The sequence below is a fragment of the Danaus plexippus genome, chromosome 2, assembly GCF_018135715.1.
Source record: "Danaus plexippus chromosome 2, MEX_DaPlex, whole genome shotgun sequence".
NCBI lineage: Eukaryota > Metazoa > Arthropoda > Insecta > Lepidoptera > Nymphalidae > Danaus > Danaus plexippus.
Window position 1 is genome coordinate 1,999,951 of NC_083537.1, and position 16,014 is coordinate 2,015,964.

The window sequence follows — 16,014 nt, forward strand, 5'->3', positions numbered from 1 at the left end:
CCTCAACAACTCAGGTTGGCAACGCATCCGTAACATCTCTGTTGCGGATGTCCATGGGCGACGGTGACTACTTCTCATCAAGTAAGCCGCATGCTCGTTTGCCAACTTTTACATAAAAAAAAACCTCAGTAAGAAACCTTCACGTGTCAAAATCAAAAGCAGCTCTAACGATTATTTTTGATTTATTAGAATTCAAATAAAGTACGACAAATTCTCTTGGAGGAGCACTCGGAGCTATTCATCAAATCATCAATTCAGTTAAAAGAATTGACCTAATCCATAGCCATAATTATGAAGGCACAAAATATTAAAAATGACAGGAAAACGTTAAAAATTATTGAAACGCATCAACAATTTCCACCCTAAAGTTAAAATTGATCTACAGACCTGTTCTCGTCGCCCACCCACCGCCCGCCCGCGACTACCGGAGGCGTGACCGCCGCCCTACGTCCGAGACGACTCAGTAACAAGTAACAGTAACGTTACACAACTTACTTGTTACTTTAACAACTTCCGGTTACTAAACTTTACTTATGATCGACTCATGACAGTGACATATGACTTATTATTAAGTACATCGTCTTATTGCACTGATTGAAAATATTCTTCCAATCAATTTTATATGACTGTCGATAAATTTAACGAATTATTTAATTTCAATATGAAACAATAATCTATTTTAAGATATCATTTAAAAAAAACGTTATATCAAAATTTATAAGCATAAACATTCAAACTTTAATTTTCGTATTTATGGTGGATTACTATTTGATTTAAATAAAAAAAAAAAAATAAGTACGTCAAAAACACGATCTTACTTTGTTTTTTCATGTTTTGTGAAATTTAAAAGAAAATTAAGTTACATAGCAAATACACTTCTAGACGTTTTAATTCTTAACATCCTGCATCGATGTTTATAATTTCGACCTTGAAATACTCGATTTGGCATGCTCACTGTACCGAGGTATGGTAGTCGAAATACATACTTTGTAAACAGTTTCTTATTGAGAATAAGGTTTCTTAGGATTGTGGGTGGTAATTCAAAGACAGTTTATATCATCATATCTTTATTGCACAAAAACACTAAAACTTCAGGACGATTTTGGGAATACGCTATGCGTGAGGTTGTAAATAATTATTAGTATTTATTACACAAATATGTTAACAAAAAATGTGGTAACTTATTAATACTGTGCTAGATTGATTTAAGTGCAGTATGAATAAACTTACAAAATTTTGATAATATATGACATTTCATAAGGTTTTTTATAATGTTTACATTATTCGTGCTTAATTTATTATTTCTGCACAAAATTTATTATCTGTACATACAGTTTAAGATTATAAGTTATTAAGAAAGAAGTTTTTACATACAGCCATATTTCACGTAAAAACTACAATAAATAATAATACTTATTTAGTGTCATTTCTATTAACAAACATATTGATGCTAGACTTCTTTTTAATCTGTAACAAAAAAAAAAGTATAATCACTTTTATGCTAAATTTATTAAATGTCGAGTTTCATTTAGTTATGTTTTGATAGGAATTGTTATTTGGATATAATTTATTCTGACTTAAAATATATGAATGGTATAATCATTCCATTTTTGAAATATCTTTGTAAAAGATCAAATTTCATAACAATGTTAAGTGATTGTTCATCTATTCCAGTTTTGAAATATCTTTGTGACTAAAACTTCAAAGCTATATTAATCAATCTTAAACATATGTATTTGTACACCCATTCCATCGTAAGATATGTTTGTAAAAGGTTAAATTTCATAACTGTATTATATGTTAAGCAATCTTAAACATATATATTTTCACCTATGAGATGTTTACAACCCTCCCCCGCTCCTTTCAACAGTGATCTTCTTCTTAAGAGTTTCCTTTTCATGGTGTTCCTCTTCCAGTTCAGCCATTCGAGCAAATCTTGAGTAAGCTACATGTCCTGACTTGATAGCTGACATCATCTGTTATTTTTAATACATTTATGAAATACTATATTTATTTATTTATGTTTTATGGGAAATAAATTTGATATTCATGCAAAAAATTTATATACTGTTATATGTTAGATTCTTAGTGAGAATAAAAACATAAAACATGTTTATTTATGATTTATAAATGTGAAAATCATAATTTAACTCCTAAATAGGAAAATAAATAGATAAAGTAAATATCAAAATACAGATTAAAAAATGTTAGTAATTTTTGTTAATGTTTTTTTTATAACCGGTTTAACACATACAGCCATTAGTAAAATCCTTTTTATATTTAAAGCCAAGACACTTATTTATGATAATGAGATTGTTAATTAACATAAAGATGAAAATATTTTAAAAATGAAATTTTTGGATTTTATTGAAAATCAATATAAATGAGTAATTTAAATTTGGATGAATGCTCTTAATATTTGCTCATATATAGAACATAATAACTTTTTATTTACTTAATATATTTTCATGCAAAATTATATGGTTATTATATTAAGATGCAGGGTTATATTGATATGGACCTGTAAATATTCATCGAGTTCGACTTGTCCATTCATGTTAGTGTCGATTTCTCTCAATATTTCGTGCAACTGTTCCCCGGTCACATCCTCACCATAGTTCTGTGAAACAAGCTCCAACATTTAACACAAAAGCAATTAATGAATCACCGGTATTGCTATAGAACCTTTTTGATTAAAAAAAAGGTTCTATTAAGCAATATCCGAATTGCAGACTAACAATAAGACACGGTAATGTTTACTAAGTGTATGTCTATACTCCTTAATCCCAGAAACATTTAAACGTGAACACAACTTTTATACCCTCTACCGAGCATCCTTTGAAAACAAACAAGTGCGTCCCCGTGACTACTACTGTACCCTCCATATGTCTACCTGAAGGTAGTCCTGAATTTCCAGCTGTCCGTGATAAGTGACATCAATTTCTGATAAAATCGCACTTATCTCATCGTCACTCGGTTTCACGCCCATACTCTATAACATTGTTGGCAAATACTTGAAGAAATACATAACGGAAATTGTAATGAAATGTTCATACGAAATATATGAAATATTTTATACAAGAAATGAAGGGAATTATAGTTCAGTACCTTGAACAGACTTGATGTCATATTAACTTCTGTTTCTTCATAAATTAACTATACTTACATAGAATAATGATTATATATCAATTGTAGAAATATTTAGATAATTGAAAGACATACAATATTTTTTATCAATATGTACTGAATAATACAGGCGGATGGAAGGCGTGTCGTTGGCATTACCTTGAGACTCCTCCTGATGTCATTGATGGAGACGAAGCCCTTCCTGTCCTTGTCGATGATCTGGAACCGCTTGATGTACGTCTGAATCTCTTCCTTGTTCAGATTGATCGGTATCTTGTCACGACTCGCGCGATTCACCATCTGTCCCATCTCATTGGCGAGGAAATCCGCCGCTATTTTAGTTTGTTTCTGAAATTTGAGATTCATATATCTAAATAGGTTATTGACACCCAAACTTTTTAGTTAGCTTGTAAATATTTTTCGGAGTTTTTACTGTAAATAAAAGTTAACATTAGGAGCGTTATTGATATGTTGACCCCCTTTTTTTTTGGCAGCGAGCAACACTTGGAAATGCGACCTTAGTGTATAGTTGTGTCTTTGGATCGTTTGCAATAATGTATAGTAGCGTGTCACATACCTGTCTTTCGGCCTCGTTCCACTTGAGCTCCTCGGCCATGATTTCTATGACGGCGGGGAGCGCCTCGGCCGCCGCCTGCACGTTGAGGAACGCCAGCCGCAGCCTCCGAGCGATCATGTCCACCGCTGTACACGCGTACTCGCGGACGCCGTACCTGAAACCATCATTTATTTCAATTCTGTAATTTGTGGCAATCATCATGGACGAGGCGCGAGAGGCATGACTTCAGGCAAGACTTCAGTTCAGTTCTGAAACCAGAACAATGACTTATGAGTGTGACAATTTTAATGCGTAGATTAAAATACTTCTTGAATAGAATTTTCGTACAGCATTCATTATGCATCTTTTAACATAAGTGGGTATAACATTAAAAAGTGTATAGTAATAACTTTGTTTCAGATTTATTTGAGCATGTTTCCGTACCTGATTTCGGCGTCGATGTAAGGGAACTCGGGATGGATCTTTTTACCAATAATGGGCCATCTCTTGCCGGTCATAGCCGCCATTTTCGCCACAGCGAATGCTCTATCTCCGTACGACTTGGCCAGATGTTGTGCGACCTGATTGTATAGACACAAAACATTAATGAAAATGGTCTGATGAACGCGTATTGTCTTATATTAGTAAGTACCTCCATTTCCAGTCCAAAGTCTTGCACCAATCTGATGTACATCGTGGGAGTCCAACCGTGAGCACCTTCGATAAGGAATCCATCGGTTTGACATTCCTTGTAAAGTGGCTTTAGATTGCAGCCTGCAAATGTAAGGAATAGAATATATCAAATCTTGATTAATTACTGGATATTTGTAGTATTGACGGACGAATAAATCCAGATTGGCATCAGGACTTCAGATTAATGAAATTTTTTCGCCCAAATGGAATTATTTGAGCTCAAAAATAGGTATTAAATATTTATGGTCCTGCACGGGCCATATGAGACATTAATTTGAATCTTGAACAAAAATTATATCTATCTTCTAGATCCGTACTCGTGGACGGTACAGATGGAATAGTTATGTTGAACTACCTTCAACCTTAAACAGTATGGTATCAAAAATTATCTTCAAATACCCTCAATTTTTTTAATGAGATATAAATTCATTAATAAACTTACGTTCGCGGTTAGGTAATGTGTGATTCGTTACTCACTTTCAATGGCCGCGTCTACCGCCTCAGCTGCCATGGCGCGGTAGGTGGTCCACTTGCCCCCCGCGATAGTGACAAGGCCGGAGGGCGACACGTGGACTATGTGGTTGCGAGCGAGGGACTGCGTGTCCGGCTTGTTGGGATCCGACACCAGGGGCCGGATACCAGACCACGCGGACAAAACGTCCCCACGACGAACTGATGTATGGGATAGAGATAACATCATATACTCGAGTATTACATACGATCCTTGTTATGTAAATTTCTGACTACGTTACAGTTACAACGTCCACTATATTACGTATAATATGAGCTGTTTTCATTCGGTACAAATCAAGTAATTCAATTTTGGAAGGTAATATTTTTTTCGCTAACGAGGCATGCTTCTGTGTAAATATTTGTAATCATAAAAATATTGCAACAAATCTTAAACTAAAAAACAAAATTTTATATTTCTTTTAATTGAAACTCTTCTTATTATCATATACGTATTGATCCTCAACTAGGCTGAACTTTTTACAGTTTAGATAGTAAGTCAAATTAAGTTAATTCCAAGTAAATCAGAACAAACCTTCAACATCCGGGTTGAGATAGTTCTTGACTTCGGTGAGGATGAAGAGGATTTCATCTTCGGTTGGTTTTGGGTTGTGAGTAACCTGGCAAGGCATGTCCGTTGTACCGGCGATGGTTCCCTTCAACCACGGCAGGAAGAAAATGACGCGACCATCAGAGGTAGCTGGATCCAGAAGACCCATGTGTTCGGGACTGTAAATAACGTAGCCAATAGGAGTTAATACCTATAGTTACTACTAAATTCCATGCTTCATCCAATACATCGAACTAAACGTAAATTCAAAATTAAATAGTAAGGACTATATTGAGCCTTCAAACCCGCTGGCTGTGAGTGCAAATAAGTTCATGACGAGCCCTTTAGGTTTTTAGAGATGACTATATAAGGAATCTTAATTCTAGAGAAATATTCATATATTTATTTAGAAAACATGGAATGGAAAAAACAGAACTACCTTCAAACTGCGAAGAAAAACTGTCTCTTTTAGTCTATTTTTCATACTTCAGCTGGGTAAAGCTCACCTGTAGTATCCAGGCAGCACGATATGCACGCCAGATGACGGACAGCAGATATCTTTAATAGTTTGATCGTCCATTTTCCTGATGGAGTCCGTGAAGGGACCTGTTGCGTTTATTATGGACTTGGCTTTTACATCCCATTCCTTGCCTGTCAATTCGTCCTGTATTTAAAAAAAAAACAACGTTATTTTACAAAGAAATCTTCAATCGTCTCAAGGAGAATTTTTATTCTTATTTCAAATTCCTCAATATTCTTTACAACAGGTTGGCATTTAATATATTATATTAAAGGTAGTGACGTCATAGCATACTCGGACTCTAGCGCCGCTGAGCTTGCCGTCGGTCTTGTGCAATTTGACAACAGAGACGTGATTGGTGATGGTCGCTCCATGACGAGCGGCGGTCAGAGCGATAGCCAGGTTCATACGAGCGTCATCCTGCTGCCCTATGTAACAAAAATACAGACATTGGCAGAATGATATGGATATTGGACGATAATTGAATGAAAAACAAAGTACGGTGTTCATATTTTAAATTCAAGTTTGGAAGCTTCTTATTTATTTCATTAAGTCGCCACCAACAGTAACTCACCATCATAGTATACTATGCCACCACATAAGTTATCGGATTTCAACATAGGGAATAATTCTAGAGTGTTCTTTTTGGATAGATAGTATGAGCTTTTCAAATTTCTGTCACCCGCCACCAAGTCGTACATCTTGATACCAAACCAGTAGTAAGGCACTTGCCACCATCTGAGAACAGAACAATAAATATAGAAGTTAGAAAAGACATACAACATATTCAAGGAATATCTTACAACGGCAATACCCACTTGTAGACTGGCAACAATATCGGTAACGGTCTTGTCAAATGAGGCGCGACCTCCAGCATGTTAGCGCGTTCGTGTAAAGCTTCCTTCACCATCTTGTACTGTTCGTAGTCGAGCTGCATGATGGCTTTCTGCAAATAGCGCACGCCGCCGTGAATGAGTTTCGTTGACCGACTCGATGTGCCGCTGGCGAAGTCGTCAGCTTCGACCAAAGCTGTGCGAAGACCTGCAAATAAAATTAACGTTAATTAAGGTTTGGACGATAAATAGTAAACAGTACCGTATGTGGGTGCTGGAAAAATTAAAATATATATATTTCTCTCCTAACCTCTGGTGGTAGCGTCGAGCGCACAGCCAGCTCCAGTGGCGCCGCCACCTATAATGAGGACATCATAAGTGTGTCCCGCCTGAAGGTTTTTGATCTGGTCCGTACGGGAAGGTAGGGGACGTTTCCTGCGCTCAGACTTAGCTGCAACAGTTGTCGATTTGTACCACGACTGAAAACAATATATAAACATAAATATCCCAAGATTCATAAAAAAAAAAAAAAAACAAATTTACACTAAAAATATCCATAAATAGCTAGTAGGTAGTATGTAATAATGTACGGTTAAATATTTACAATCCTCAATTAAATTCCCCGATACTTGATAGCTATAATATACAATAAAAACTACAAACTGTTACTATGTAATAAACAACTACGATTATTCACTCGAATGGGATTATAGTGATATCAGTTTTATGACATAAATTTAAACATTTAATTAGATTCCGATATAATATATGATAAAACTGAACACGTGTGTTCCGTGTGGTTTGGGAAGCCGCATTCAATGTTATAGTGTATACGAAATACTGACTCCGAGCCTGTCGTCTGCTGAGAGGGCCCACGCCGCGACCACGGCCCCGGCTGCCCCAGCACCACACACCACCAGCTTCCTCCGAGACATCTGGAATGCGTTATCGGGATATTAAAAGAAATTACAAAATCAGATCTAAGATTTTCTCGAGCATTCACTAGCACACAAGATCAGGATTGTTACAAAGTAACCGAGACGTCGGAAGTATGTTGTTAAAAATAATTATAAACGCGTAGTAAAGCTGAATAATATTAGTTTTATTTCAAGAAATTACAATAATGGATACAACATATATGTATATGAAATATGTGTTTTAATAAGACATTAAGTTTATTAGCAGACCTCATAACACCCGTTTTATATAATATACCGTTAGGTATATATATAATCAAAAATTAATATTTATATATGTCGCAATAACATATTATTTCCTTTTCTAAATTATTTTATACAAGCCTTTGACCACGACTCTGATGGGTTTGATTCGGAACTCGAAGTATCATGCTTTTTTTTTTTGTAAGTATTTCTACGAGATTGAATATAACTTACTTAAGCATGGTAAGGAACGCAGGAGTTTAAGATAAGAAATTTTTAAAATAGAGCCCTTAATGTCTCTGATAAAAGTCCCTGATAAAAATCAAACAGTCATTACCAACATTTATGAGAGATTTTAAAACGTATTTATGACACAATATACAGTCGTATTATAATAAAATAATCTCGTTTATTATTATTACATAACAGTATTACAAATTATGATTAAAAAGATGTTGTATTTATTGAAGTGTCATTTTAATACATTTTTAGGGTCAACGCAATTATGAACCGGAAGCTGTTGACCTGTCGCGGTCAAGGTTACTCTTGTCGCGAATCAATGACGTTGACAGTTTAAATTGTCCGATAACTTTTTAATGTACCTAATTGGCGGTATTCAACCTTCTTGTTTGTATTCGAATTAAAAAAAAAGAAATAATACGACGAAAACTTCTTAGCATTGTATGGATTCATCGTGGGAGTGCCGGAAACATCGCGTTGTAGGGAAAGGAGCTTTAACAGTGCCTGGGACTTGCGACCCAGGTGTAGGTTATCTAACCTTACCTCCATCGTCCAAGGTCCTCTCTCTAGCTGAGATGTTATAAAAGATCGAAACGTAACTTAAGTTGGAAAATTTAATTATGTAATAAGTAAGTATAAGAATAAAATAATATTTACTCTGAAAAAAATCTATAGAACTTAAATGCTTTAATTAACACCTTGTAATTACTCGATTAATTATATTTATACGCATAAGACTGTAAGATATTTATAATTACATACATGAAATCATAGAAAAGACTGAATGGAAAATTCATCATCTTTCGATTTGTTTCTGCACGATTTAAATGAATTTCGTTCAACATTGCTTTACCGCTAAAATATGGGTATTAAAATCTTCCATTTTGTCTCAATGGCCTACTTCTTGTGCCGAATTTTGAACATTTTACACTTTTATTTCTCTCAACAAAGCTGAATGTCGAACGTTCAACAATACTTACACAGGCAAATAGAGCACGACCTACATAAGGCCTTCACTAAAAGTAAATACTTATAGAAGCATGAATGAATAATACACCCTCATATACATTTTGAGAAACAGTATTTTTTACAGGCTTTGTTCATAAACGTCATCACGTAGCTCATAGGAAATCGGAACAATGCAGTTCTTTTTTACCATTATATAGTTTTGTACTTATAAACGGATAAACGGTGGTCGTTCGATTGTAATTCATCAAAAAATATTTGTGATTAAATTGTAAAACTTTTGTACTAGGGGACTACTTTGAATATGCCGTTAGAATTACGTTAGTCTTATACGTCGACATATATTGCGATATATTTATAAAACCTTTATAAGTATATCATCACAAAATGACGACTATTATATGATGTGACTACAAATTACGGTTCATTGAATTTTTCCTTCATTTCTGGTCGAGATATTGCTTCTTAACAAGCCTCGTGATTCAGAGGGAAGTCCGTTGTAGTTTTTAATTTCCGCGCGAACATAAAATTATGCACAATATAAGGTAAATTAACGGCTATAACTTGATAGCTATAACAGATGTGTCTTTAGATGTAGCAGTTCGATTTTTTATTCCAAATTCGACATTAAAAAAACACAATGTGCATACAAAGAAAAGAGTCTATAATAATTCCTTCTTAAAAGTTTGAAGTGTGCACAAAACCTACAATTAGATAATTATTTAATTAAACACATTAAAATATCTATATCGTGCAACACTTGCCTATCACGAAGGACGCCATGCACATGCATTTATTGACTTAGATGTCATCTGAATGCGTCACATTTTACGTCCAATAACTTCTTACATAATATACCTATTAATATAGTTTCCAATTAAATAAAATAATAATAAAATAAATACCTATCATCTATAAATTTATCCAAACCATACAGATAATTATAAGAAATATAGAAATAAAAATATAGATTATATTAGATAATGGTTACTGTCAATTATAAATTTATAACTGGTATACTTTAAATATTTTTTAATAATAAAAGTAGTAGGTGTACTACAAACGCAGATTATAAAAAGATCAAATTAAGCTATGTTCTGTTTGATAGATAATTAAAATATTAATTAAGATATTGTAAAACTAAGCAGACATGTTTAAGATTATTGCATCCGATGACTGATTACATCGTTATCATCTATCAGTAGATAAAGTTGAACGAGCGAGTTTTATTAAATGATTATCACTTCCTATAACAGACTGATAAGAGGGAAACGCGACCGTGAATAACTGTTATGTATTATCTGAATCACACTATTTATACTAGCAGTCACCCCCGACATCGTCAACATATAATTGTGTTTTTAAAATACAAGCGATTTAAACATCAAATTTAAGTTAGAAAATAAAAGGAGATAAATTCATCGTATTCGCGTAGATAATTTTTTCGTTTGGTAAAAAATACTGTAAATGTTCTAATACTCAGAACTTGAATAAAGTAAAAAATATATATATATTTCTTTCCTTTTATAGATTTTATAATGATTGAAAATAATACTAAAGTTAATGCTTTGCATAGTTATCGTTTTTATTGTTGTTAAATGACAGACAATTACCCAGATGTTCATTAAAAGGTGAGAAATTAAAACTTATAATGCAGCTAATTAGTGTTCTTTATATATCCTTAGTAATATTTAAAGAAAATACAAATATATTCATAAAAGAATACAAATTAATTCAATAATTAGTGTTAACAACATTGTAAGGAAGTGTATTTTTGATTAAATTATAATTAAAAAAAAATAATCATAATAATATGATTACATATAATAAGACTTATAAAAATCGTTTTCACGATTCCATTGCGTGAACATTTAAAAATATCACCGGAACGTACTCCCTAGTATTCAACAAGGACGTTCGCGTGTCGTGTTAGTTGTAACGCCATTGTTCTTAATTATTATGTCACAAATGTATCTAGATTCGAAACGTGTAATATTTTTATTTTTATTATTTTGGCAGCATTGCAAATAATTAAGATCCAATTGCATATGCGCCAAAAGCATCCTAAGTGCCAAAATAGTTTTCATGAACTCTTAGGTGTTCGATTGCGTTTGATTTGGTCAAAGAACGAATATTATTCAGGTGCATAGATTACTATTTTATCTTTATATATGTCATCTTTAATCAAATAACATTAAAACTATATCAATACCTATAACATTATTTTCCACTTCATTAGTTATTAAGTTTTTACCTAAAACAGCTGCAAAACATTTTGAATTTATAAGAAAAATAGTAACTCCAATGATATCTTCCCACCTAAGAGTGTGATAACAAGTTAATGGTTACTATATTTTAGCTTATCTATTCTAAATAACTAGGCGTGGTATGTCGAGCCAAAACTGAAATAGACTGAGCGGACAGAAAACTTTGTTGTAAGTTTATAATAGCCAAAGAGCTCAGGTAATCGACTTTGTTGTAGGTGTAAAAGAAAAGTAAAAAAAATAAAGTAACATAAAGTTGTTCTTACAACTTGACCTACTATACCGTAAGAATGACCTTGAGTATGACCAAAATGATGTCATATACAACGATTAACATTTAACTTTAAATGCTCCATGTGTCCTTCCTTGTATCTCGGTTAACTTTGTAGTAATTATAGTTTAAATTTACAGAATTTTATTTCTATTGAAATATTTAAACAAATCATATCACCTGATACATGTCGTCAAAGACAACATTTCTATCAAAATAGAAGTAGCATTTGGAGACAGAAAATAACAGAAAAAAAATCAGGAATTGCTTTTAATTATTTAATGTTAATAAATATTTAACTTTTTGTTTAATTTACTGTTGCTGTATTTTATGAAAGCGTTTACCTTTTATTACGTTCGACCAGAAGACGAAAAGCAAGGGCGCATTAGTTACTTATATAAATAAAAACTAATTATACTCCACTAGGGCACTGAAGGATTTTCCTTTTTGAATTTAGATTTAAAATGTATCTCACGCTAGATACTTATTTTATATTAACACGTCACTTTTGAGTTACAAAAATTAAGGTTACATCACTATTAACTTTTATACATAATTCTAACTCTAGTCGTATGACGTATCAATTCGTTTGATGAGACATCACTACACCAGACCTCAGGCAGCCCACTCTTAGAGCGACTGACTGACTATATTTATGTTAATACGCATTATCTGTGTCGAGTGACATTCTAAGCTGAATTTTTGACCGAGAGCGTAACGGAGCGATCAATGGAGTTCTCGCAATTCGTTGCTAACTTCGTTTCGTAATAGTTACCTCTATTGATTTTTTAAGTTTAAAATAACGTTAGCTTGTTATATTTTGTTGTTATGTGTCTTAGTTTCGGTTTTATAAATAATAGGAAAATAATTTTAATAATTTAAACGTATGATTATTTTTCCAATGTTTATGGTTTACAGATATTCTTTAGTTTTTTTTAATATGTATATACGAACAAAGATTTTGTCCGCGTGGTATTCGGTATTATATTTAGAAAGAAAAGAATAATATTACGTGCCTACTTATTATTTGTTAACAATTCGTCAGTGACATCTATCGTCTGTGTTACGTGACTTTATTCTACATTAATGTTAAAACTGATGATGTGTTCTCGTGGAAACTTCACGGAAAGTTGAACACATAAACCACATCGTGTAGCGCATTATAAATAACTGATAGATTAAAGTGCAACAAACATGTATACAAACATTCGATCTTATACATAAGATTGAGATACGTGGTAACAAATATAGTATAATATAAGCGTGGAAAGAACCGTCAAGTCCCGCGCACTCTTCATTTAACCTATGACATCTTTTAATGTTATACTAGACAATTTTGCTCCAAAAAGTTATTGCCACGCTTTGAATAATTATTTAATGTAACACAGATTATATCTTACATCTGTTTGGTTAATTAAATCATTATTTATTATAACATCATGCATATTTAAATTTACTAAGATAAATGAGAAAAAATTAATATATTTTCCATTTCCCCTATACAAACGAAAGCCTCTCCCATTTTCCTTCTCATTTCCATGTCTTTTAAAATTTGTAATTCAAATCCCCCTCCTCACTCCTGATATCACATGAAATTTATAAAATTTGATTATGATAAAACCGATATTCCCATAAAACATTATTTCCAATTAAAAGAAGCAGCTGAAGTCATTAATATAAAAAATCATATGAGAATCTGCAAAATAATATATGATAAGATAATTTATGGAGTTATAATAATTCTCTACTAGGGTTTTTGGAAGCAAGTATGTAGTAAAAAGTAAAACAGTTTTATATATTTTATTGAGATTAAGTTTAGCAATTCTGCGGTGACAATTCAATCACTTTTCTTTCTTCTCCGAAGACAGAGAGTTGTAGAGCTTTGTTATTTCGTTGATGATGATGCTCTGGACAACTGTTCCGTTGTTATCAATGTAATTAGCAAAGGATTTGTTTACAGTCGCTTCCCGGGTCTTGCCGTTAGCATCGCGCATCACTAGAACTAAACTATATTTGTCATCGTGCCTGTAAATAAATAGAATATGTTAAAAATATATATTTAATTCCTGATTAATTGATATGCTCAAGAAACTGTACTCATGCCACCTATATATAATAATTTTTTGAGATGTTGCAACGACAGATATATGTCAATTAACTTATCTTAACAGAAAAAACAATTTGTGTGTGGATATATTTTACTCTCCACACAAAGTAATATACTTATACATATAATATGATTTTTACCAGTGATTGGCTTTTAGAATATTTTTCCTGTGCAATTTGAGGTTATTTTTTTTTAATTATTATTAAATTGGCTAAAAAATGTGCTTGTAATACATCAAATTATTTTTTTACAAATGAACATAATATAATCATCTAGTAATAATTATTATTTAAAATTATTTTATGATATAGCACAATTAAAAAAACATTGCTTTTATAGAGAAAAACATTGAAATGTGATGATAATAGTCAAGAGACAGAAATATCTCCAAAATTACTGAATCTTTATCTTTCAATGATCTTCATTCATTGTCTATGTATACATTATATTGACACTTACTTTTTAACATAAGAGCTTGCTTCCCAGACTCTCGAGTTGTTTCCCGTTTTCTCTTTGGCCACAACAAAAATGCCTTTTTCTTTGAATGTAGTGTATAAAGTAAGGATGCTCATTAAAATAAAATATGAGGATACACAGATGATAAGGACGAGTCTGAAAAATATATATGTTCTGGTATGAACTATGTTATTGGATACATTTTTTTTTTTAAATGCCCTTGACTATACAAATAAATACATCCAAGAATCCATTTTTAAAAATAAAATAACTTTTGATAAAATGCTATACAATTTTTTTTCATATTTTTCTATCCGTCTCTTTGTTCTGTTTTGATTTGAAGACCAATTTTGATGAGACTACCGGCAGACAGTTGATATCAAGAGGAATAACTTAAGCTACTTTAGTTTTAAAAATATGTTTAAAATATATTTAAAAACTTAGATAAATTAATGGCAGATAGATATTTTTAGATATATGTATGTATAATTGTAAATTATTAATTGTGTGTACATAAAAATAAATAATGGAGTAAAAAATGTGTATGTAATCAATAACTCACTTGGACTGTGGGAATGGATAGAGATAGTCCCAGAGTAAAGCATATAGGGCCACTCCTACAGCTAAGGCACATAGAAATAACCGTCCGTCGATCAAAGCAAAACTCTCCTTACATTTCAGCTCTCCGGTAAACACCTGGTTAAGTTTATAGGTCTTGTTTAAAAGGAATAATAACTAACAAACATATGTTGTTTAAAAATATTTGTATGTATAATATTACTTTTTGTTTTTAATACATTTTCTTATTTGTTACGAAATTAATTATTATTGCCAGTTATTTACCTCTCTGATTGCATCATCGATAGCATTTTTAGCAGCGGCTCCATCCCATTTGTTGATTTTAACAACCTGAAATTTAATTTAATTTTATATTAAAAACCAATAATAGACATATTTTTTTGAACCGTTTTTTACTTTACACAATTCCTAGAAATTATAAAATTATATTTTAAGATATTCTTTGAGAAATCACATAAAAAGTACATATGTACTTCGTTTTAAAAGTACAAAATAATATTTTTCTCATACAACATAATTAAATTAAATTTTGTTTGATATGTACCTATGTTATTAATTTTTAAATTCAACTCTTACACTTTAAATGAATGCTAATATAAGTATGTTATAATAACATCTAAAAACGGCAACAAGAAAGCATAACTATCGTAACAGTGACGTGTCCATAAGTATTCCTGACAATTTTAGAATATAAATGCTTTATACCTCTGGGGTTTCGTTCACCATTTCTGCGAGATATATGTTCAATTGAAGAGGTTTAATATAGATGAATTGTTTTTAAAATTTTCACTTATAACAGACTTCGCAATCCGGCTATATTAATAGATTGCAAATGTCGCTTACTGACGTTTGACATTGATAATTTAAGGCAAAAACATGGCCAACACACGTCATCAACGCCTATAACACAGAATAAATCACAAATATGTCTTTAATAAAATTTTAAAAATATCAAATGAAATTTAAAAATACTGATTAGTAATTAATGTCAGCGATTGAAAAAAAATATTGTACTGGAAAAGTTGAGTTGTGTTTTTATTTCATAACATTCCATACTACAGGTATGCAAAAAATTTACCAGCCTTCATTACTATATAGTTTTTTAGTAATAATTTTATAATATAAATAATAACTTACAAATTAGTGGAAAAATTATTTTTAAATTAAAAGTAAAGATATTTTT

The 16,014-nt window shown here is 31.9% G+C and overlaps 2 protein-coding genes across 3 annotated transcripts; both read right to left on the reverse strand.

Moving 5' to 3' along the window:
- Positions 1–1,050: 1,050 nt before the first annotated feature.
- Positions 1,051–12,408, reverse strand: LOC116779484 (glycerol-3-phosphate dehydrogenase, mitochondrial). Of its 2 annotated transcripts, none has more exons than XM_032673785.2 (16): positions 12,034–12,408; positions 7,634–7,723; positions 7,099–7,267; positions 6,774–6,996; positions 6,530–6,693; positions 6,250–6,383; positions 5,942–6,099; positions 5,421–5,614; positions 4,853–5,047; positions 4,335–4,456; positions 4,127–4,263; positions 3,704–3,857; positions 3,286–3,474; positions 2,522–2,620; positions 1,831–1,976; positions 1,051–1,467 (listed from the first exon to the last, which is right to left on the reverse strand). In XM_032673785.2, the coding sequence occupies exons 2-15, from the start codon at positions 7,721–7,723 to the stop codon at positions 1,842–1,844; spliced, it is 2,163 nt and encodes a 720-aa protein (XP_032529676.1). In that variant the 5' UTR covers positions 12,034–12,408; the 3' UTR covers positions 1,051–1,467; positions 1,831–1,841. The 2 variants fall into 2 exon arrangements, with proteins under 2 accessions (XP_032529676.1, XP_032529677.1); XM_032673786.2 differs by lacking the exon at positions 2,522–2,620 and adding an exon at positions 2,894–2,992.
- Positions 12,409–13,474: 1,066 nt separating this feature from the next.
- On the reverse strand, positions 13,475–15,694 carry LOC116765266 (signal peptidase complex subunit 2). The gene is made up of 5 exons (XM_032654696.2): positions 15,537–15,694; positions 15,096–15,161; positions 14,815–14,948; positions 14,256–14,408; positions 13,475–13,714 (listed from the first exon to the last, which is right to left on the reverse strand). The coding sequence occupies exons 1-5, from the start codon at positions 15,555–15,557 to the stop codon at positions 13,531–13,533; spliced, it is 558 nt and encodes a 185-aa protein (XP_032510587.1). The 5' UTR covers positions 15,558–15,694; the 3' UTR covers positions 13,475–13,530.
- Positions 15,695–16,014: the final 320 nt, after the last annotated feature.